Below are 21672 nucleotides of genomic sequence, written 5' to 3'. Positions count from 1 at the left end.
TTGAATGAGTTTTAAAGAGTGTTTGATCAAAGATCCAGATAGGGATAAACAGCAGCTTATTAATAATTACTCCAGTGGCTACAGCCAAAATACTGTACATGCTTTTGTCTGAAACACAACAATTAGTTATGTATATGACTTTACAGTTCCTGACCTCTATATTATTATGCTAAAGTGTAACATAGAATACTGTATGTATGTTTGGGCATTTTAATCTACATAAAAAAAATCAAAACCATCATCTTTTGTTGCAAAGCTAAAATGGTGTCACAGTCAAGAGGGCAGATTATATAAAAAGCATCATCTACTGCTTAAATCTTTAGCTGTTAAATGACGCTTAACTACGGAAGCGAAATGATGCCACCCCAGAAAAATAAAAAAATATCAGTATCACGTTATATCGTGATACTGACATTTTTTTCTGTTATTTTTCTGGGGTGGCAGCACTTTGCTTCTGTACTTAACCCATCCAATACCAAATGCAAACAGTTAAAGAGAAAGAAAAGAAGTCTAGTGTGACAGAAATGTTGAGACGAGGCCTTTACGTGATTACTGTGTGAAGTTGAGGCTGATCAGAGGCCTGAGGTCACATATCCCTCTGAGAAAACACTTAAACTGCCATTTAATGGCTAAACTATGTTTTTTGAGTATCATCCAAAATGAAACTGACAAGGCCCTTCCGCTCCAGAGACCGGAGGAATGCTTAACGCACCGTTGCAATGTTTCCAATTGCTTTAATTCACAAGAGACTCCAAAATAAAAGCCTGAATACGCTAAATACAAGAACGCAGTGCTTAGTTTAATGAACAGAGAAGGCTCCAATGATTCACAAACTCACAGCAGCCATCGGGTTAATACATGTTGTATTTATTCACCCAATCAAATCATTTATTCCTGACAAAACACAAATTAGCTCACATTTTATTTTTTTAAAACCCCACCACATAACAGCTAAAAAAAAAAATAGGGTAATCCCTCTTTCAAAGTGCAGTCAACGTGGTTGCAAAACATGCAAACGCTCACAGTGAACCAGATAACAGATGTACGTCAGGTGGGCCGAGCCCCCGACGACAAGCATGAATCCACCATCAATCTCCTGGATGACCCTCACACGCGCTACGCACAGCACTATTTACATTATTTCCTTTTTATTCCCAACCCCATATAGAAAAAGCTTTGGTAAAGGCAATGAAGATTAAAATAATTCACACGTTTGCTTTTATTTCATTACCGATCATATAAACGCAACACGTTTCAAGTTGCGTCTGATCGTTTGGTCTTAAAAATAAGCCTTAAATTCACAGGACACCACAGGACTTCAAACTGAGCAATGTGTAGGGAACGTGGTTTTGCATCGTCCTAAATAAAACATGTGGACATTTCTGGAAAAGATTTCATCTTTAATATCTGTGTGGCTCTAAAATCTCACTTTTCTGCATTAAATGCTGCTGCTTCTTCCCCGTCAGAGAAGTGTGTTCCCTCTGCGGTCGCAGCCACTCACCTCTGGACTTTGACAACACAAAGTCCATTTCTTCCACTAAAGGATACGAAATACTGTTTCATCCGTGGAGAAACTTTGCATTGGTTCATCCCAGATACCCCCCTTTTATAGACCTTATATGTATTTAAAAAAAATGATGCTGAAGAGAGTTATAAAAAACACCATGTAGTATTTTAGGTTTATCTTTCAATCAAATAATAGTCTCAGTAAATGTATGAATCTGTCCCTTTCGTTCCCATCAGTTTTCATATTTCCTGATTGAGGGTTGTACAATGCAGGACACCCATTCAGCATCTTTTCTTTGTCAAGTATTTGCTTGTGTTTACTTTAGAATAACATTTTTTATTGTATTTTTAAAACTAGAAGACAAATAAAAACAGCTAGAAATGACATATTTAAAGAAATCTATAACCATTCTTTCGTTTTTTAAAGTGGCCAAGAATCACTTGTGTAAAATTAAAGCTGGAATACAGTTTACAGAGTTAGAGATACATATGACATTGGTGGGCAGGTAAAAGAGGCAGCTTTGGATAAAATTGGACAAAATTCTGATTTAGCTTCATGCCATGTGCTTTCTTAACCCCAAAGGAGGATCAAACATGGTTTTAAAGGGGGGGGGGGGGTACACCTTTGCTATATTTTCCTTCATGTATCACACAACCAAATGCTTTTGAAGGCAGTTGTGGACAATTATGGGAAGTGTCATCAGCTATTTTTAAATAGTTGGACTGTATCATGGATGATGAACCTGCTCCTTACAGGCACAAGAACACAACTGCATCAAAGCAGGACAAACCAACACCAGGAATTAAATACCTCAGCCTGGAAAACAACTCCAGCTCAATAAAAGTGGGAAAACGGTTACTACAATGACGACGTTTGACTCTCCGGTGAATTATATGGAGCTCTCCAACGCAAAGAAAAACTAAAACATTTACCTCTTTTCACCCAATAGGAAGTCATAAGCTGCAGCTCGGAGTAGATCAAATAATGATCAGAAGAAGCTGTATGAAACATTTCATGTTGGAGCTGTAATTCTGTTCCAGGCTGAAGCAACTCGTCATGCTCACAACATGCTATCTATAATGTGTTGCTACAGGTTCCTTTAAAAAGTTTGGCCTTTATGTGTCAGTAGTGGTCGTAAACAACTGTGTGTGCGTGAAGAATCAGTGAGTGATGAGCAGTCTGAACCTGAGATAGATTGAGTCCATTAAAAATGAAAAAACTTCCGATTCTGAGCACAACGGAGTAGTTTCTCACAGCTATCTGTCCTGCTGGGCTGGTGTGGAGCGTCAGCCTTCGGCCAGGACTGAGAAGAAAAAGAAGAAATGAGTAACACGGCTTGGTTGTAAAAGCTGTGTGACCGTGTGACGTGATGCTGTAAAAGCCCGTGAGCCACGTAAACTGAAAGACGAATGTGGCTGGATTTGAGGAAATTCCTGCCACTTTAGCTTCAATGAAGCTAAATGACATCAAAGTCGGTTCATTTTACTGAATTTTGAGAGTTTGACTAGAGATAAATGATGCTGGTGAAGCCTTTTGGCACGTTGTTAGGTCCTCCCACGTCCTGTTGTTGCTGAGATCAGACGTCCCATCCAGAAGTGAGCCACAGCTCTGGTTCAGGGGTGATCAGGTCCGTAGGGAACGTGGTGACAGTCACTGTTAAACACTTTTACTCAACAACCGGGAGGCCCTGGTGAACCGCTGGTGGAGGAAGACGAGGATGCAGATGGATGTAAAGCTGGTTTCACTTTTCCATTCTTGGAAACCTGAGAAGAGAGGAGGGGAGCTCCTCAAAGTGGAGCGCTTGACCTCCGATTGTTAACGAGATAGAGGCTGAGGAATTACTGTAATTAACTTCCCAAAGAGGGTCTAGTCATTGGGCTGCGTGTGCTCGAGATGTGAGACGGCAGCTCGGGTGTTGAGGTGGTCTCTGGTGTCTCAGCGCGTCTTCCTGTAGTAGACGAAGGCTGCTACAAGAACGACTGACGCTACAATGGTTGCTGTCCTCCAGCGGGAGAAGCTCTGGATCACCCCCTCCTGGAGCAGAGAGAGCAGGGTTAGGAGCCGAGCAAACACCTGAGCACTGGAGCATCGCAACACACTGATCACTCACCCAGCCGCCCTGCTGCAAGATCCAGGGGGAAAGCCGCTCCCTGATGACCTGCAGAACCCAGCTGATGACCATCCGGATGTTCTCCAGGTGGTTGGTGGTCAGAGCCTGCGGACACACAACACACACAAGTTTGAAACTCCATTAAAGTGCCCCATTGAAGAACAACCTGACCACTTGACTGGTGGCCGGGTCTTTGCCCGTGGGACCCGGCCAGGCTCAGCCCAAAATGGCGACATGGGCCCACCTTCCCGTAGGCCCACCACCGCAGGAAGGACTGTGAGAGGCCGGTGCAATGTGGGCTGGGTAGCAGTCGTGGCGGGGCCTCGACGACCCAATCCCTGGACCAAAACACTCGCCGTGGGGACATGAATGTCACCTCGCTGGGGGGGAAGGAGCCGGAGCTTGTGCGTGAGGTTGAGAGATACCGGCTAGAGATAGTCGGGCTCACCTCCACACATAGCTTGGGCTCTGGAACCAGCTCTTTGAAAGGGGCTGGACCCTCCACTACTCTGGAGTTGCCCAGGGTGAGAGGCGGCGGGCTGGTGTGGGCTTTTATAGCCCCCCAGCTCAGCCGCCATGTGTTGGAGTTCACCCCGGTGCGCCTTCGGGTCGGGAAAAGGTCTCTCACTGTTGTTTGTGCCTACGGGCCGAACAGCAGTGCGGAGTACCCGGCCTTCTTGGAGTCCCTGGGAGGAGTACTTGATAGTGCTCCAACTGGGGACTCCATTGTTCTACTGGGGGACTTCAACGCTCACGTGGGCAATGACAGTGATACCTGGAGAGGCGTGATTGGGAGGAACGGCCTCCCCGATCTGAACCCGAGCGGTGTTTTGTTGTTGGACTTCTGTGCTAGTCACAGTTTGTCCATAACGAACACCATGTTCAAGCAGAAGGGTGTCCATCAGTGCACGTGGCACCAGGACACCCTAGGCCGGAGGTCAATGATCGACTTTGTTGTTGTTTCATCTGACCTTCGGCCGCATGTCTTGGACACTCGGGGGAAGAGAGGGGCTGAGCTGTCAACTGATCACCACCTGGTGGTGAGTTGGATGCGCTGGTGGAGGAGGAGGTAGGACAGACAGGGCAGGCCCAAACGGATGGTGAGGGTCTGTTGGGAACGTCTGGCCGAGCCCTCTGTCAGGGACATCTTCAACTCTCACCTCCGGGAGAGCTTCTCTCAGATCCCGGGGGAGGCGGGGGACATTGAGTCCGAGTGGACCATGTTCTCTGCCTCCATTGTCGACACAGCGGCTCGAAGCTGTGGACGCAAGGTCTCCGGTGCCTGTCGTGGCAGCAATCCTAGAACCCGGTGGTGGACACCGGAAGTACAGGATGCTGTCAGACTGAAGAAGGAGTCCTACCGGGCTATGTTGGCCGGTGGGACTCCTGACGCAGTAGATAGGTACCGGCAGGCCAAGCGAGCCGCGGCTCGGGCGGTCCTGGAGGCAAAAACCCGGGTTCGGGGAGGCCATGGAGGAAGACTTTCGGTCGGCCTCGAGGAAATTCTGGCGGACCGTTCAGCGCCTCAGAAGGGGGAAGCAGTACTCTTCCGGCATTTATGGTGCGGGTGGGGAGCTGTTGACCTCGACTGGGGACATCGTCGGACGGTGGAAGGAATACTTCGAGGATCTCCTCAACCCGACTAACATGCCTTCCACTGAGGAAGCAAAGAGTGGGGACTCTCGGGCGTGCTCATCCATCACCCAAGCCGAGGTCACCGAGGTGGTTCGTAAGCTCCTCAGTGGCACCGGGGGTGGATGAGATTCGCCCTGAGTACCTCAAGTCTCTGGATGTCGTAGGGCTGTCTTGGTTGACACACCTCTGCGACATCGCATGGAGGAAGGGGACAGTACCGTTGGGGTGGCAAAGCGGGGTGGTGGTCCCTCTTTTTAAAAAGGGGGACCGGAGAGTGTGTTCCAACTACAGGGGGATCACACTTCTCAGCCTCCCCGGGAAAGTCTACGCCAGGGTAATGGATAGGAGATTACGGCCGATAGTTGAACCTCGGATTCAGGAGGAACAATGCGGTTTTCGTCCCGGTCGTGGAACACTGGACCAGCTCTACACCCTCTGCAGGGTGCTCGAGGGTTCATGGGAATTTGCCCAACCAGTCTACATGTGCTTTGTGGATCTGGAGAAGGCTTTGACCGTGTCCCTCGTTCTATTCTGTGGGGGGTGCTCGGTGAGTATGGAGTCCGGGGCCCTCTATTAAGGGCTGTCCGGTCTCTGTATGATCGGAGCAGGAGTTTGGTTCGCATTGCCGGCAGTAAGTCAGACTTGTTCCTGGTGCATGTTGGACTCCGGCAGGGCTGCCCTTTGTCACCGGTCCTGTTCATAATTTTTATGGACAGGATTTCTAGGCGCAGCCAGGGGCCAGAGGGGATCCGGTTTGGGAACCTCATGATTTCATCTCTGCTTTTTGCAGATGATGTTGTCCTGTTGGCTTCATCGGACCGGGACCTTCAGCATGTACCGGGGCGGTTTGAGGCCGAGTGCAACGCGGCAGGGATGAGAATCAGCACCTCCAAAACCGAGGCCATGGTTCTCCATCGGGAAAGGGTGGCGTGCCTTCTCCGGGTGGGTGGAGAAGTCCTGTCTCAGGTGGAGGAGTTCAAGTATCTCGGGGTCTTGTTCACGAGTGAGGGAACGATGGAGCGGGAGATTGACAGACGGATCGGTGCAGCGTCCACAGTTATGCGGTCGATGTACCGGACCGTCGTGGTGAAGAAGGAGCTGAGTCGAAAGGCGAAGCTCTCGATTTACCGGTCAATCTACGCCCCTACCCTCACCTATGGTCATGAGCTTTGGGTAGTGACCGAAAGGACGAGATCGCGAATACAAGCGGCCGAGATGAGTTTCCTCCACAGGGTGGCTGGACGCTCCCTTAGAGATAGGGTGAGGAGTTCGGTCACCCGGAAGGAGCTCGGAGTCGAGCCGCTGCTCCTTCACATTGAGAGGAGTCAGCTGAGGTGACTTGGGCATCTGTACCGGATCCTCCTGGACGCCTCCCTAGGGAGGTGTTCCAGGCATGTCCCTCCTCCCTAGAGAGGTGTTCCAGGCATGTCCCTCCTCCCTAGGGAGGTGTTCCAGGCATGTCCCTCCTCCCTAGGGAGGTGTTCCAGGCATGTCCCTCCTCCCTAGGGAGGTGTTCCAGGCATGTCCCTCCTCCCTAGAGAGGTGTTCCAGGCATGTCCCTCCTCCCTAGGGAGGTGTTCCAGGCATGTCCCACCGGGAGGAGACCCCGGGGAAGACCCAGGACACGCTGGAGAGACTATGTCTCTCAGCTGGCCTGGGAACGCCTCGGACTCCCCTCGGAAGAGCTGGAGGAAGAGATGGAGGAAGAGCTGGAGGAAGTGTCTGGGGTGAAGGTGAAGTTTGGGCATCACTGTTGAGACTGCTGACCCCACGGCCCGGGAACAGATAAGCGGTGGACGATGGATGGATGGATGGATGGATGGATGGATGGATGGGATGGACAGGATGGACTGGTACGTCAGAGGAATGTACATATACACACATATATATATATATATATATATATATATATATATATATATATATATATATATATATATATATATATATACATATATCTATATATATATATATATATATATATATATATATATATATATATATATACACACATCCATTCATGCAGACGCCTGTACGTGTGTGAAACGCGGCTCACAGCGGCTCTCTTACCCTGTAGATGAGTCTGGAGGCTAGGTGGAACAGCGCCACCACTCGACCCCAGTTGATGCCGTCCACAAAGATGCTCCTGGCCACCGTCATGAACACGTCCTGAGCACAATCACTCCTAACCTGGCTGATCAGTCTGACAAGAAGAAGTAGAGACATCCAAATTACACAATAGTGTGAGTTTTTTTTTTAATCAAATTATATAGTAAAAAGCTACCTGTTTATTACATCTTTTATAACACTAGAAGTAACTGATTCCAGAGGGAAGTGAAATAAAGCACAACACTGCTAACTGTAAACCGTCTCCAAGATAAATGATGAAGAGTTGTGTTTCAAAAAACTGTAATTACTGCCTTTGCTCAGTCACATAAGGTGGATACGTTTGCAGTAAGTGTTTGAGTCGTTTGGTTGTGTGGTGAAGTGCTTACTGCTGGAGCTCGGCGTTTCTGTTCAAGTCATCCGCGATCTTGAGCATCTGTTCCACCACTCCTTTGATGTTTGGATCCTGCTGTTCTTCCGACCTTCCTCCCAGGTCCTCAGACGAGACCTGCAAACCTGGGTCCTCCGTGTTTATACGCTCAATCACGAACCTGGGACAGTGGCAGCAGTTAGCCAACAGAGTACTGTGCACATGCACACATCATGTATAATCATGCATACACAACACACTTTTCTGTGTAGGCCCTTGGAGCTCACACCAAAAAAAACGTCCAGCAGCTGCTGCAGGAAAAGAGGCTGCAGCTGCATGGACCTCATGCTAAACTACGGTGGGATTACAGTGACACCTATTGGCATAAATATAACATGTAGGATCTGAAAATGTCTGATCAGCAGTACTGATGGGGAAAAAAGTGAAAGAATATTGAGACGCTGGTGTAGATTCTTATCCAGGTCTGGGTCTCCCGAAGCTTTTACTTGTGGAGACCTTTTCCTACGGACTTGGTGAGCTTCAGCTCATTGTTATTTCAACGCAGTTTTAACTGGAGGACAGTAGAGATGCACCGATCGATCAGCAACCGATCGGTATCAGCTGATAATGCGGTTTTGATCGGCGTTCTGAAAATAATAGTTCAAAGCAGGCCGATCTCATGACCGGTCTCCTAAGGGGGCGTGGCCACCTCTACAGAGCAACAACACTGAAAATGGACTCGCCGGTATGGGAGTTTCACAGTGTCCGAAAACGACAAAAAAATTGCAGTTTGCAAGGTGTGTGCAAAGGAAATACCCCGAGAAGGAACACAACAAAGCTGATAGGACATTTGAAAGTTTCTCACATTAAGGATTATATAAATAACAGGAGCGTGCAGCAATGCCGCTAACTCACCTGTAACAGAAACCTATAAACGACAGCAGCAACAGCAAGAAAAATAAAGAACTACATCGTAAGGTAATGGATTCATAAGCCTTGATCATTAGCCGTTTGTCGTTGTAGAAGACGTCGGGTTTAGGCGCGTCTTTAGCAGCTTGGAACCCGGTATGCGCTGCTGTGTCGTAATTATTTCACTGATGAATGTCCGCCAGAGTTTTACCAGAATATATACAGTCCAAAAGCCTCATGCAGGACAGTCGTGTCAGTCGCTTCATGAGGGACATTAGCAGCTCTAGTGTGAAGAGTTTTGCTTCACTCACAAGAGTTTCCCCACACGTGGCGGATGCTACCGCTAAAGCTTTAGCAAACCTTAATAATTCATAATTCATTTTTTATTTTAAGATTTAATTCCTTTTTCCACAGAAAAACTAAGGTTTATAGTTTGAAACTTGTATCAACTCTAGACTTTGACATGTCTACTGTTGTGTGTTGGTGCACACGTTGTGTTGTACACATTTATTACCACAAGAAAGCTTAAGTTAATAAGCTACATGAGTCTAAGTCGTCTCTAAGAGTCTCTAGAGGGTGAAATATTGCACATTGCCTCAGCCTGAAATAAAACAGTCAATTCATGATACTTTCTCATCTCCTCATTTTGATACCTAATAATACAATGTCAGTGTCGTGTACATGAGACAACACTATTGACGAATGTATGGATTTCACGCTGTGACCGGTGATCGGCAGATACTGATTTTGGTGATCGGCCCTCAAAAATCCTGATCGGTGCATCTCTAGAGGACAGATGGCGTCACATTCACCCTGAGAACACTGGCGTCCTCAGAGGAGTTGGTGGTTGACCGACTGACTGAAAGGTGCCACGTGCTGAGCCCCAACCGTCCTCCACTGCACTCAACAGTGCATATCTTGAGATGATCAACTCGACTTATTAGACGGACGAGGCTTCTTCTTAATGACCCTCCAAAACAAACCATAGTCGTTTAATCTTCTAATTGCGCCTACATGGAGTTTAACCGTCAGCATGCTCTGGGACACCTCTATGGTCTGAGGTGCAGCTCTTTTTGTTCTCTCTTAAATCTTGGCGTGTCTGGCCTTGGGGTCCATCTGCTGGATGCGCCTCCTGGGAAAAGTCTCAACTGTTTTGATGGTGTTAACACTCACCAGAATGCTTCACAGCGGCAGAGTGCCAAAGCGTGTACGTTTACAGAGCTGTGAACCCCCACCCCACCCCATCCCCGGCTGATGACCGACTGCAACTTATGGCGCTTTTCCACTAGTGAACCAAGGAAAAAAAGGAAAAAAAAAAAAAAAAAAAACCCTGGGCGGAGCTGCAAAAAAAATCACCACTAGTTGACTACAGCTGCAGGTCCTCTGGCGACCCCCCACTGACCCAGCCGGTGATTGGCTGTCCCAGCTACAGTAGGCCATATACTGTATGTACCTGAAATGTTCTTTTTAAAAAAATCTCTGCTTGAGAAAGGTCCTGTGGACCGAAACGTTGTTTGTTTGTTTACCTTATTAAAGTTTTTTGCATTTGACTTAACAGTGTGCGGGAGACCCCTTTTTTTCCTTGGTTCACTCCTACCTACTCCAACGCACCTGTTTTACCAAGTCTTTTTTAGGTGTGCATCAGCCTCCAGACCTTTACTGCTTTTCCACTAGTACCTACTCAGCTCGGCTCGCCTCCACTCGGTTTGGTTCTTTCCCACTAGGGGTCTAACGTGCCGAGTAGATACTTTTCTGTAACTATTCTGCCGAGGTTCTAAGCTGCTGAGTCGGCTGTATCTGACATCATCACACTACAGGCCACCGATTGGTCGGGGGGTTGGAGTCAGACGTCTGAGTCAGGAGGAGGAAATCAGAGAAAGAGACTCTGATGGATTCTTGTTCATTTTATTCAACCAGCAACGGCAGCAAAAGTCTGTTTCTGATCCAACTCTGAGGTGCATATGTTCATAAACCTGGTGCTGAGGAGAGAATTAAAAAGGGATCTAGACGGAGATAAGGAACGACCAGATCTACCAGGAGCTCTGTCTCTTCATAGCTGCTCACGGCTCCAGCTGACTTTTCAGCAGGGCAGAGACAAACTAACAAAATTAAAAAGCATCGCCACTTGAAGCTTTTCTCACTCTCTTTTTTTAACTTGGTATCGAACACAAGCCACAGACCCAGCAGCACATCTATCATCTCCTCCAGGTTTTACATCTTTAGTGTTGTTGTCTACTTTGTTTAGATACACAATCAAATACGTCACAGCAGCTTCACTCCAACCTCTTACTTCTGCACCAGGTGCTGAATTGTAGTGGAAAAGAAACCAGGCTGAGTTGAGTCGAGCTGAGCTGGTGCTACTGGAAAAGAGCCTTTAGCCTCCTAATGTAACTGAAACAGTTGAGGTACTTAGTATTTCCTTCATTTTTGATAAATGAATACTGAGGGTGACGGGCACATGATCGTCACTATGTTTAAAAAAAAAAACCAAACATATAGAGAAATACACCGTGATTACCCAAAACAGCTTAAAAACAAAGGTGAATTCACATGCCGTTTATGGCTGGTATTCCTGCAATCTGTGTATACAGCCACATATTTAGTTTCCTCACACTTACCCTCTGAGGACAACAGCTCCCGTCTCCAAGATGGGATCATCGATGACATCTGGAAGTTTCACATGGTTGATGTTAATACAGGACTATATTAGGCCCAGTTCCAATCCCCCCCCAGTCCTACTTTTCAGTCCTACCCCTAAATTTTGCGCATTCCCGTGAGGGTAGTGGTGTCCCAATTCCTCTTTTCATGTAGTGGTAATGGCCATATCGAGGGGTAGTGTGTATGAATCTAGCCCTTAAAAGCGAGGTATTTCAGATGCTGACTTACAGACTGAATCACAAAAAAAAAAACATGGCGGACATTTCTTATTCTTTAGTGAATAAAATCAATATTTTGAGTTAGTTTCTGCATAAAAATGCGTTTTCTAGCGAGAAATATATATTTTACTTTCATAATATTCACTCAGTGAATGTACATAATCACTCGCTTGCCTGTTGTTGCAAAGATGTTGCCAGAATAAAGGCTGACTTATGGTTCCGTATTACACCAACGCAGAGCCTACGGCGTAGGTTACGCGGCGACGCGCACCGTACGCCGTACCCTACACCGTAGGCTCTGCGTCGATTTAACACGGAACCATAAATCAGCTCTCGAGCCGGCGGCTCTTCTCATCCCCGAAAACATCGGAGCAAATTTCTTAACAGGCGTTATTTGGATAAACTGAACCCAGGTTGGGGATCTTAACGGTTACTTTTACGCCTGAAAAAATATTAAAATATTAAAACGTAATAAAGTGGCATATTAACAGCGCTACAGCGGAAATTAAAACAGCTTCTAGCTCTGGGCTTCCTGATATGGTGTGACGTTTGTGCAAACGTAACTACGCAGTCGCTTACGTACCCGAACGTAAACCACGCAGTGACGTAGCAAGTGGTGTCCCAATCCCTAGGGAGGATTACAAGGGCCCTACGGTTTTGTGGCTTCATTTTTAGGGCTAGTGGTAGAAAGTAGGGGGTGTATTGGGATTGGCCCTTAGAATAGGCTCAATACTGTAAAAGATAAGAAACATCAATATTTACAGGCTCAATACTGTAAAAGATAAGAAACATCAATATTTACAAGCTCAATACTGTAAAAGATAAGAAACATCAATATTTATAGGCTCAATACTGTATAAGATAAGAAACATCAATATTTGTAGGCTCAATATCATAGATCAACATTAAGCTGCAAAGACTGCGGGACCCACAAGAAATAATCTCTTCAGTCCCTTCTAGGAGTATCAGGGTTGCATCGCCAGTAAAGATGGCTGTCGTTAGGATTTTCTGATGCAGAAACTGCTCATCGTAACAGTAAGTAATTCTTATCTCTATAATTTGGAACAAATGTTAAAAGTATGACTAGGGCTGGGGATCGATTCAAATGTCAAGAATCAATTTGATTCCAATTCTTAAGATTCAGAATAGATTATCACGCTTTGATTCTATCCAATTGGATTCCGATATTGATTTGGGTTAGTGTTAATAAAACTGTTTTTTCAGCTGTTGCATGAATAACATGACTGTGTAGGTATGCAACATTTTAATATTAGTATTATATTGAGATTCAACAGCAAGTATTGGCAGCTAATGATGCTGTAAGGACCAATCACCTCCCAGACATTTACATAAAATGCTAAAAACCAAATTCTCATAAATGGGAAAAAATGAAACCGATTTCTTACGCCTCTGTTTCCTCCCTGGATCTGTTTGGTAATTCTGACCCACATGATGTTTCTGAAAGCAGTTCTATCAGCATTCTGGGAAATGATTGGTCCTTACAGCATCATTAGCTGCCAATACTTGCTGTTGAATCTCAATATACATACAAGAATGTTTTAAAAAAGATGACGGGTAACTGTCACAACAATGAAAGTTGGCTCCTCGTGAGAAAGAAGAAAAGTATTTGCAGATCAGTGACAGTCGTCTGTTAGAAAACATCAGACCTGCACCGCTCAGGTGACACCGCTGAGCATTCTGGGTAAAGAAGCAGTGGGCTAGAGTCTCAGGTACGACGAGACAGAGCTGCTAAGTCCCAGGACAAGCACCGTGGGGGGGGGCGTTAACGCTGCTGGTGATCCGTCCGGGAAAGGGATCCTTGATCCGAAGGCTGGACATGCTTTGATGTGGTTCAGTCCTGGAACTCCGTGGGGAATGTGGAAATACTGGTAGGAATGAAGAGACGGGAGAAAGGAGCAGCCAGTCCGATTTAGGAGGAATAACAGGCCAACCTGCCTAAATATCTTGTTTAGTACAAATAAGTCTAAACACTGACTACATTTAAATGTCTGTCTGAATGTCCCACCTCCTCTTTCCGTTCCTCTGTCAAAATATGAACAAATAGAAAGTACAACCGTAACCTTTAGTTGATTGGTTGCTTATCCTCTGTATCAGTGTGTCCGTGCCTTTGATTTCACATGAAGTGTAATGACAACCAACCAGGCGATGCTCAGGAACACCTGGTGGAAACGGCCTCACGTCTTCCTCTGCACTGCCTGTAGTCTCAGGCCACGTTTACACATAGTTTTCAAAAACGGATATTTCCCCCTCTACGTTTTGAAAATACCATCATTTACACAAACCTGCATAAATACCCTGTTAAGGTGCTATGAGCAGCCAAACCTACAGGGGGCAGTGTAACGAGAAGCATAGAGCCATGTTAGCCAATCACAATCCTGGAAAAAAACATCAACAAATGACACGAGTAACTACAGTGGCCAAACAAATTGTAAACACAGGTCGCACACATGATGCTTCTTTCGCATAATGTGACGTTCTGAAGCCTAAATGTCCGTTTCCCTCTGATTACAAGCAAAAGTGAAAACTGAGTTTTTGCAAATCTCCACTTTGGCCGGAGTTTTCAGAAATTATTGTTTTTGGTGACTTTGAGCTTCGTTTTCGTGTAAATGAACGGTCAAAACGCATGAAAACACCACCGTTTTTGCTACGTGGATACAAGGCCTCAGAGCTGCTTCAGGTCCTTCAGTCACGGCCCTGCACTATACTGCCCACGGCCCGGTTCACACCAGACCAGGGTCGGCTCCGGGCCCGGGTCCACTGCCATGCACGGGTTGGATGGCCCTCTGCTTCTACACACCTGGTTTAAATCAGCAGTCCTCCCAGGTTGTCCTCCAGGTCTGAACAAGTCCGTTAATGGCAGGTCTTTGTACCAGGCTGTGTAGAGCAGGGAAACCCGGGACAGAACCCCTCCCACTCAGGCCCGGCCTTGTGTTGTGTAAAATTAATCCAACCCTTACAGTACATTATAAGCCTGGTTATGTCTCAGCCAATCAGAGGGCTGGTGGTTAGTATGTAGGGACCCGGATGTGTCGTTGGCTACTGTTGCTATGGACGTTGAAGTAAACGGTTAACCGCAAGTCACTCTCTCTATCGAGTTATTTTAAGATAGATAAGCTTAGAGTAACCTAACACCTTGTTGCTCACTTTCAGTTTTGGATCATGGATCCCGTGTTTGTGAGTGTCGTGAAACTGCATCAGACTCCCCACCGGACCAGAACCGGACCCAGTGTTGTGCATGAACGCGTTCATTTCTGTGAGAATGTTGAACTGAACGCAACATATTTACAAATAAAGAACTTGTTGTTCATTCTGCAGATCACTAACTGGAATTTGAACTGTTCACATTATGTGAGTTTCAGCTTCACCGTTTAGGTCCAATTATTACAGAATAATCCTCCTTCTCATTTCACCAGCGGGTGGGGCGCACATTTAGAGGGGAGCTATTATGGCATCTAAAGGCTAGATTATGGTTCTGCATTAAATCCATGCCGAGCATGCGCCGCAGGTTGCGCCGCAATGAGCTCCCCACAGCGCACGCCACGACGTGCCTGACGCACACCTCCCAAAAATTGTAACTACGCGTCAAGAGGTTGCAGACCCAACGCAGACCGAGAGGGCTGTGATTGGTTCGCTTGGTAACAACGCATTTCCGGTTGCGGTTCGTGAAGCAGTCGTGAACTTTCAGCGCTCTTTTCTTCGTGTGTGTGTGGCTTTTTTTGTTTTGTTTTTTTGCACAATAGTTCTCTTTATCTCTTTGATTCACTGTGACTGGAAAAGTCGGATAAACCATTCAGGAAAAGAACAAACCCCCTCTAGCGCTCGCGGGGGGTACTGCACTGCGGCAAATGGAGTGACGGAGAAGTCTGGAGGGTTCACGACGGCGTCACGGTGACGGCGTGTGCTCTGCGTTGCTGTAACGCAGAACCTTAATCCAGGCTTTATACCTATTTTAAACAAGCCTTGAATGTCTTAAAGATGTATTTTGCTAAATAAATTAGAATTTCAGCCTCTGAGCCATGTCTTCAGCATCCCATTCTCTAACCTCATTATCTATGCAGGATTCTGAGTGGGCGGAGCTATGATAATGAGGCACTGTGCTGATTGGCTGCCTGAATGACGCGATACACCGCTACGAAAAAATGGCGGAAGCTCCGGCCGGCGGAGTTAGTTGTGGGTGTGGTTTCACGCATCAGAGGCCAACCGATGTAAATCGCATTTTGGTTACGTAACGACGGGAGCAGAATCTTATTGGCTCGTAGATCCACATCACACTGGACGGCTCATCCGGGCGGCTGTACAGACACTGCAGAATTTGGTTGCTTTCCTCCTTCTCTGAGTTGGCAGGCTGAGGGGAGACCACTTTATATATGTTAAAGCAAGAAAAAACCTGTTTTTCATAATAGGTCCCATTTAAAATATTCAACGAGACGACGACTTCACACTACATTACCCACAATGCAGTGCACACACCAGCATAACAACGGGCACCAGCTCCATGGCAACGGCGGCCCGAGCCCGGCGCAGTCTTTACATGACCAGTGAAGAGAGAGACGTCGTGGACGCAGCGTCAGCGAGACGTCAGATGATGCCTCCGCTTATCATTATTTGCGGGAATTTTACACATCGTCTCCCAAAGAGTCCAAAGGTAAAAATCTAACCTTTCTGTGTAAATTATGTCCACCTGCGCTGAGAAAAACAAATCTGAGCGTCTGCCTCTATTATTATACTATATTATTATTATAGGAATCGGATGGGTGAATGGATGGATGAATGGGATGCCTGGGTCTGGGGCCCTCCGTTGTCGGGCCCGTGCGGGTGTCTCCTTGTTGGGGGGGTTCCTTCTCTCCGGGCCCGTCTCCAGTCCCCCGCGCTGCCCCCCCCCCCCTCCTCCACTATAGATACAGTTCAGGTGGAGCATTGATTAGACTATTGTGACTATTACACTTTGCACGCACGCACGCACGCACGCACGCACGCACGCACGCACGCACGCACGCACGCACACAGGCCTGTTCACCTGCATGTTTCAGATGTTTCCTTGCATCATCACACCTGATTCTAATGGTTGTCATCAGCTTGTCATCCAGGTCTGCACAAGTCTGTTAATGACACAGTAATTCTTTATCAGGGTGCTGAAGCAGGAAACATCTCAAACATGCAGGACAGCGTTGAAGACCACTGGTATACAGTGAACAGTTTTAGGATAATGTGGCTTTTCATTCATACTTCTCACCTAAAAATATTGAAATGAACTGAATTTGAACTAGTTCAAAATGAAAATGGTGTACTATGAACGTGAACTGTTCATTTTTAAACTATGTGAACTGAACTTTGAATTAGTTTATGAGTAGTAGGAACTTGCCCAACACTGACTGGACCAGACCCCCCTCAGCCAGGGGCGGACTGGCCATTTGACACACCGGGCATCGTCCCGGTGGGCCGTTGACCCAACGTGGGCTGGTCCGGTCCGCTACGTTTTTTTTTTTTTTTTTCTAAATTCCCTCCAATTGGGCCGGCCGATTGGCTACAGAGGGCTAGCAGTGTGTTGCCAGCATCGACATATATTATTGGTCTATTGTTTGTCGTTGTCAATCAATCCTGGGCTGACAGGCTCAGACAGCCCTGACAGTTCTGTCAATCACTACACGAGGCAGGGTGGGCGGGACCTCGTGGGGGATGGCCTGCTGCTGGGCCACTTAAAGCCTGATTTATGGTTCCATGTTACACCAACGCAGAGCCAAAGGCGTACCCTACGGCGTAGGTTCTGCGTTGATTTAACGCGGAACCATAATTCAGGCTTAAGGAGTAGAGCAGCTTGAAACTGTTCGCTAACTTGTGGAAAAAAATGAACAGAAAGAAGAAACAGCATTTGAAAAAGCGCAAATATCTAGAGGTGGAGGCTGGTAAATGTGCTAAATTGACGGACCTATTTGGGGCCGGTGTCAGCACCGCAGCACCAGGAGACAGTGAGGAGTCCCGGAGTTAGACCCGACCATGAGGAGCGAGTGGAGGCAGACATGGTAAGTAACTTTAGCCTGGGGTTTATCATGTTTATCATTATCAAGTTTATCATGTATTTGTTAATGTTGTATGAATTCATACTTCATAATTATAATAATTAATAATTTGAAAAAGTTTTAAAAGAAACGCACATCTAAAAAGTAAAAAAAAAAAGGAATTCTAGGTGCAGGACAGAGACATTTTTCAGACTTAATAATGTATCCATGTCCTTCTCAAGTTGACCACTAGACATGTGAGAGCCTGAGGAATTGTTCCCCCTCCGTCCATTTTTGAGGATTTGCTCTCTTAATGCCTCCACTTCACCACTTTTTGGCTACTGAGACGTCTTTGATTTGTTGAGTATGTCACGTGTCTTATAATGTTGTATGAATTCATACTTGATTTGTGATGATGAGAGACTTAATAATGTTTCTGTGTCTCTTTAAGGTTGACCACCCTAAGGAGTTGTTTTCCCTCTGTCCCCTTTTGAGGACCTGCTTTCTCTCCTCCATCATTCACTGGGCCACTTTTGGGTTCCTGAGCTTATTTCATGTGGTGAGAGCAATGCAGTATGTGTATGTTTAAAGGTTTATGTGATGAAACATACTATCTGTGTGATAAAATGACAATTGGTAATTCATAAATGTATCTTTATATTCTCTAATACCATCATCTCCTGTCAAACAGGTTTTCCTGACCTGCTGGAAGTTCTTCCATGGTGCTTGAGTCATCCATCATATCTGAGACTTCCGTCTTGACTTTGTGAGTTTATTATGCAGCTTGTTTTAGTCTCAGATTGAAACAAAAGGTTTTATCTTGATTATTTCCTGGTTGAAGATTTTCAAATTGATTATTTTAATTTCAAACATCTGCATATCTTTTAAGTGAATAAGCAGTTATGCAGGAAGGCTTTAGGGCTCTTTTGAGACTTTTAAGTCATCCTTCATGACAGATTAATTTGTTCATAGGTGTCACAACGTGACAAAAAGGCTACTTGGCTACATATACTTGTCAGTACACAGATACTGAATACAAGTTCTGTTTGCTGTTTCTTGCAGGTCATGAATTTGGTGAGGAGTGGAGCTGGCTGGCTGCAGACGAGGAAGTAGGGCAATACATAATTGTGCAGAATGTGCACATACACATATATGACAATGCATATCTATTCAGACCTGTAATTCATGTCATTTTCACATAGCTATAGATAATCATTTTTTTTTTCAATTCTCTACTATTTATGGTTTCATAATGACTGAGTCCCCGCTAATACAAATTAGCTCCAGCTCTAATACTGCTGCTGTCTGTAATATGTTTCTATTTAGATTATTTGACAGGATATTTTGTTATTATTGTCCCTATTTGTCCTTATCTCCCTGTCTCTGTCTCTTTGTCTGTCTCGCTTTCTCTCCCCCTCCACCCAACCAGTAGAGGTAGCGCCCACCCCGAGTCTGGTTTTAAAGCTAGGGTCTACGATTTTACATATTGTACATTTTTATCAAAATAATTTATAAAGGTTGTTATGGCCCAATAGTGTTACCTATGAAATATGATCAGCAAAAAGAACCAAAAGAAAATATTTCTTCTATCTGCTGTAATCCTGCAAAGAAGTCGACCAATAGTCGCCATTCCGCCCGAACGGCCCCTATTGGTCAATCTGCTTGAATGTCAGTGATGTGACAGTCCTCACCTACTCCCCGCCTCCCAAAGTACGGCAACACCAAGGACACATTGAGCGAGAGTATTTGTCGAATCGGCGCTTCGGCAAAGGCGCCGCTTGTTCTTGGTCCTGCTGGCTCCCGTACCAGAGGGGGGGTGTCGGAGGCGGGAGCTTCATGTGAGGCAGAGCACAGGGGGGAGGGAGTTGGTGTGGGGAGTAGGTGTCTTTTTTTTTTTTTTTTAAACTCAAGATCGTAGATCCTAGCTTTAACTAAAGCTTGAGTTATGGTTCTGCGTCAAAACGACGCCGTCGTGACGCGGTCATTGACGTGCACCTCCCAAAAATTGTAACTATGCATCGAGGCGACGCAGACCGAGAGGGCTGTGATTGGTTCGCTTGGTAGCAACGCATTTCCGGTTTCCGGTTTGAAGCAGTCGTGAACTTTCAGCGCTCTTTTCTTCGTGTATGTGTGATTTTTTTTGGTTTGGTTTTTTGCACAATAGTTGTCCTTATCTCTTTGATTCATTGTGACCGGAAAAAGTCGGATAAGCCATTCAGGAAAAGAGCGCGAATTAGCAGTCACGGGGGGTACTGCACCGCGGAGAAATGGAGTGATGGAGAAGTCCGAAGGTTCACAACGGCGTCACGGTGACGGCGTGTGCTCTGCGTTGGTTTGACGCAGAACCTTAATTCAGGCTTAAGGGTTCTTCCCATTAGTCTCGTCTCACCCTAGTCATGACATAACTTCTGTTGTGATTTGACACTATAATGAATAAAGATTGATTGATTGCTATTGCTGTCAACTTTAGTCCTTGAGTTCATAGCTATGTGCTTTATTTGATCACCACTATCAAGAAAAATGACTTCCTTTGTAGTATGCATGAGAGAAGACGCCGTGAAATTTGTGGACTTCTATGTGGTGTCCGCTGATAATGTAGTGGGCTGGTCTGGACAGAAAATGCCAGGGCTGAATTTCTGTCCCAGTCCCCCCCTGCCCTCAGCTTGTAAAGTCCCAGCAGCCGGTGTTCTGACAATCATTGCTACCTGCCGAAAAATGCTACTTTGTGGTTCTGCGCATACGCACAGTCGATTTTCAAAGTTTGATTGCCACACTAAATTGATAATATGGGATGTTGAATATTTGATCCTTCAAAAATACACTACCCATGACATTGAATCGCATTACACTTTGTGAACATTATACGATAAAGAGAGAGAAAAAAAGCTATTCTATCGCTTTATTTGATTGGCCTTTATTTAACCAGGCAGGTCATTAAGAACATTCTTATTTACAATGACGGCCTGGCAAGAGACAAGGACCACTTGGGGGAAAAGGAAGTGGTTTATGGAGTAAATAAAACACAGTAAAATTGCAGCTCTGCAAAGGTAGAAAACCATTAGGGAGCATTTTTTGGCGAAGCAGCAGAAATGGGCAGAACACCGGTGTTCTGCCAATCCTTACTACCTGCTGAGAAATGCTACTTTGTGGTTCTGCGCATGCGCGCAGTCGATTTCAAAGTTTGATTGCTACGTCCATGATTTCTTGCACGATGTAAAATTGATAATATGGGATGTTGAGTATTTGATCCTTCAAAATACACTACCCATGACATGAATTGTATTACTATTACACTTTGTGAATATTATACGATAAAGGGGGGGGGGGGGGGGGGGGCAATTCTATGGCTTTATTTGATATTCATTCAGTCATTGGCCTTTATTTAACCAGGCAGGTCATTAAGAACATTCTTATTTACAATGACGGCCTGGCAAGAGACAATGACCACTTGGAGGGAAAGGAAGTGGTTTAGGGAGTAAAACACAGTAAAATTGTAGCTCTGCAGGACGGGACGTGCATCTGGGGCGCACACACACACACACACACACACACACACACACACACACACACACACACACACACACACACACACACACACACACACACACACACACACACACACACACACACACACACACACACACACACACACACACATTATAAAACTAACCGGGTTCGGGGTGGATAGACAGCAGAAGTGTGTGAAGGAGGTGATGATGACAAACATGGATTAAACTAAACTCGTATCCACAGATTCCCCGGGAAACAAAACCAAAAGTACATTGTTTCTGTTGTCTTTTCAACGTTGTCTTATGAGGGTAAACAGACAGAGTGCTGTCAGGATTGATTTAAACACTGCGTCAGCTCCGTGAGTGTTTCCCTGCCCGGGCGGCTCACGTACCTTCCCCGCCCGCAGCGCCCCGCTCCCCGGGTCGTGGCCCCGGCGGCCCCCGCTCCTCCTCCGGCTCCTCCGGTTCCCGCTCCGCCCCGCGGCCGTCCGCCATGGCTCGGCCAAACTCCTCAAGGGCGAGGACTGGGGTTCAAGCTGCTGACCCAACCACACTCAGCCCGGCTCGTCCAGGAAACCTTCTCAACCAGAACCAGAACCGGGACGTCCGTGCTCGCCGGTGCTCGCCTTCCGC

The 21672-nt window shown here is 46.1% G+C and overlaps 1 protein-coding gene across 1 annotated transcript; it reads right to left on the bottom strand.

Moving 5' to 3' along the window:
• Nucleotides 1-851: 851 nt before the first annotated feature.
• Nucleotides 852-21672, bottom strand: LOC133457660 (apoptosis regulator BAX-like). The gene is made up of 6 exons (XM_061736962.1): nucleotides 21432-21672; nucleotides 11256-11304; nucleotides 7748-7909; nucleotides 7323-7455; nucleotides 3618-3722; nucleotides 852-3541 (listed from the first exon to the last, which is right to left on the bottom strand). Exons 1-6 carry the CDS (start codon nucleotides 21532-21534, stop codon nucleotides 3443-3445), a joined length of 651 nt encoding a protein of 216 aa, XP_061592946.1. The 5' UTR covers nucleotides 21535-21672; the 3' UTR covers nucleotides 852-3442.

This window comes from Cololabis saira, chromosome 2 (genome assembly GCF_033807715.1).
Source record: "Cololabis saira isolate AMF1-May2022 chromosome 2, fColSai1.1, whole genome shotgun sequence".
In the NCBI taxonomy this organism is placed as follows: Eukaryota; Metazoa; Chordata; class Actinopteri; order Beloniformes; family Belonidae; genus Cololabis; species Cololabis saira.
Note: the sequence above shows the minus strand (reverse complement) of the source record. Positions and strands in the feature narration are given on the sequence as shown.

What these genes read in the sequence shown, in the direction of transcription:
- LOC133457660 (XM_061736962.1), bottom strand. Translation starts at nt 21,534, where the DNA reads ATGGCGGACGGCCGCGGGGCGGAGCGGGAACCGGAGGAGCCGGAGGAG. An exon ending in AGAAACGCCGAGCTCCAGCA is followed by an intron (nt 7,456 to 7,747) that starts GTAAGCACTTCA and finishes TCTTCTTGTCAG; the next exon opens with ACTGATCAGCCAGGTTAGGA. An exon ending in TCTTGCAGCAGGGCGGCTGG is followed by an intron (nt 3,542 to 3,617) that starts GTGAGTGATCAG and finishes TCTCTGCTCCAG; the next exon opens with GAGGGGGTGATCCAGAGCTT.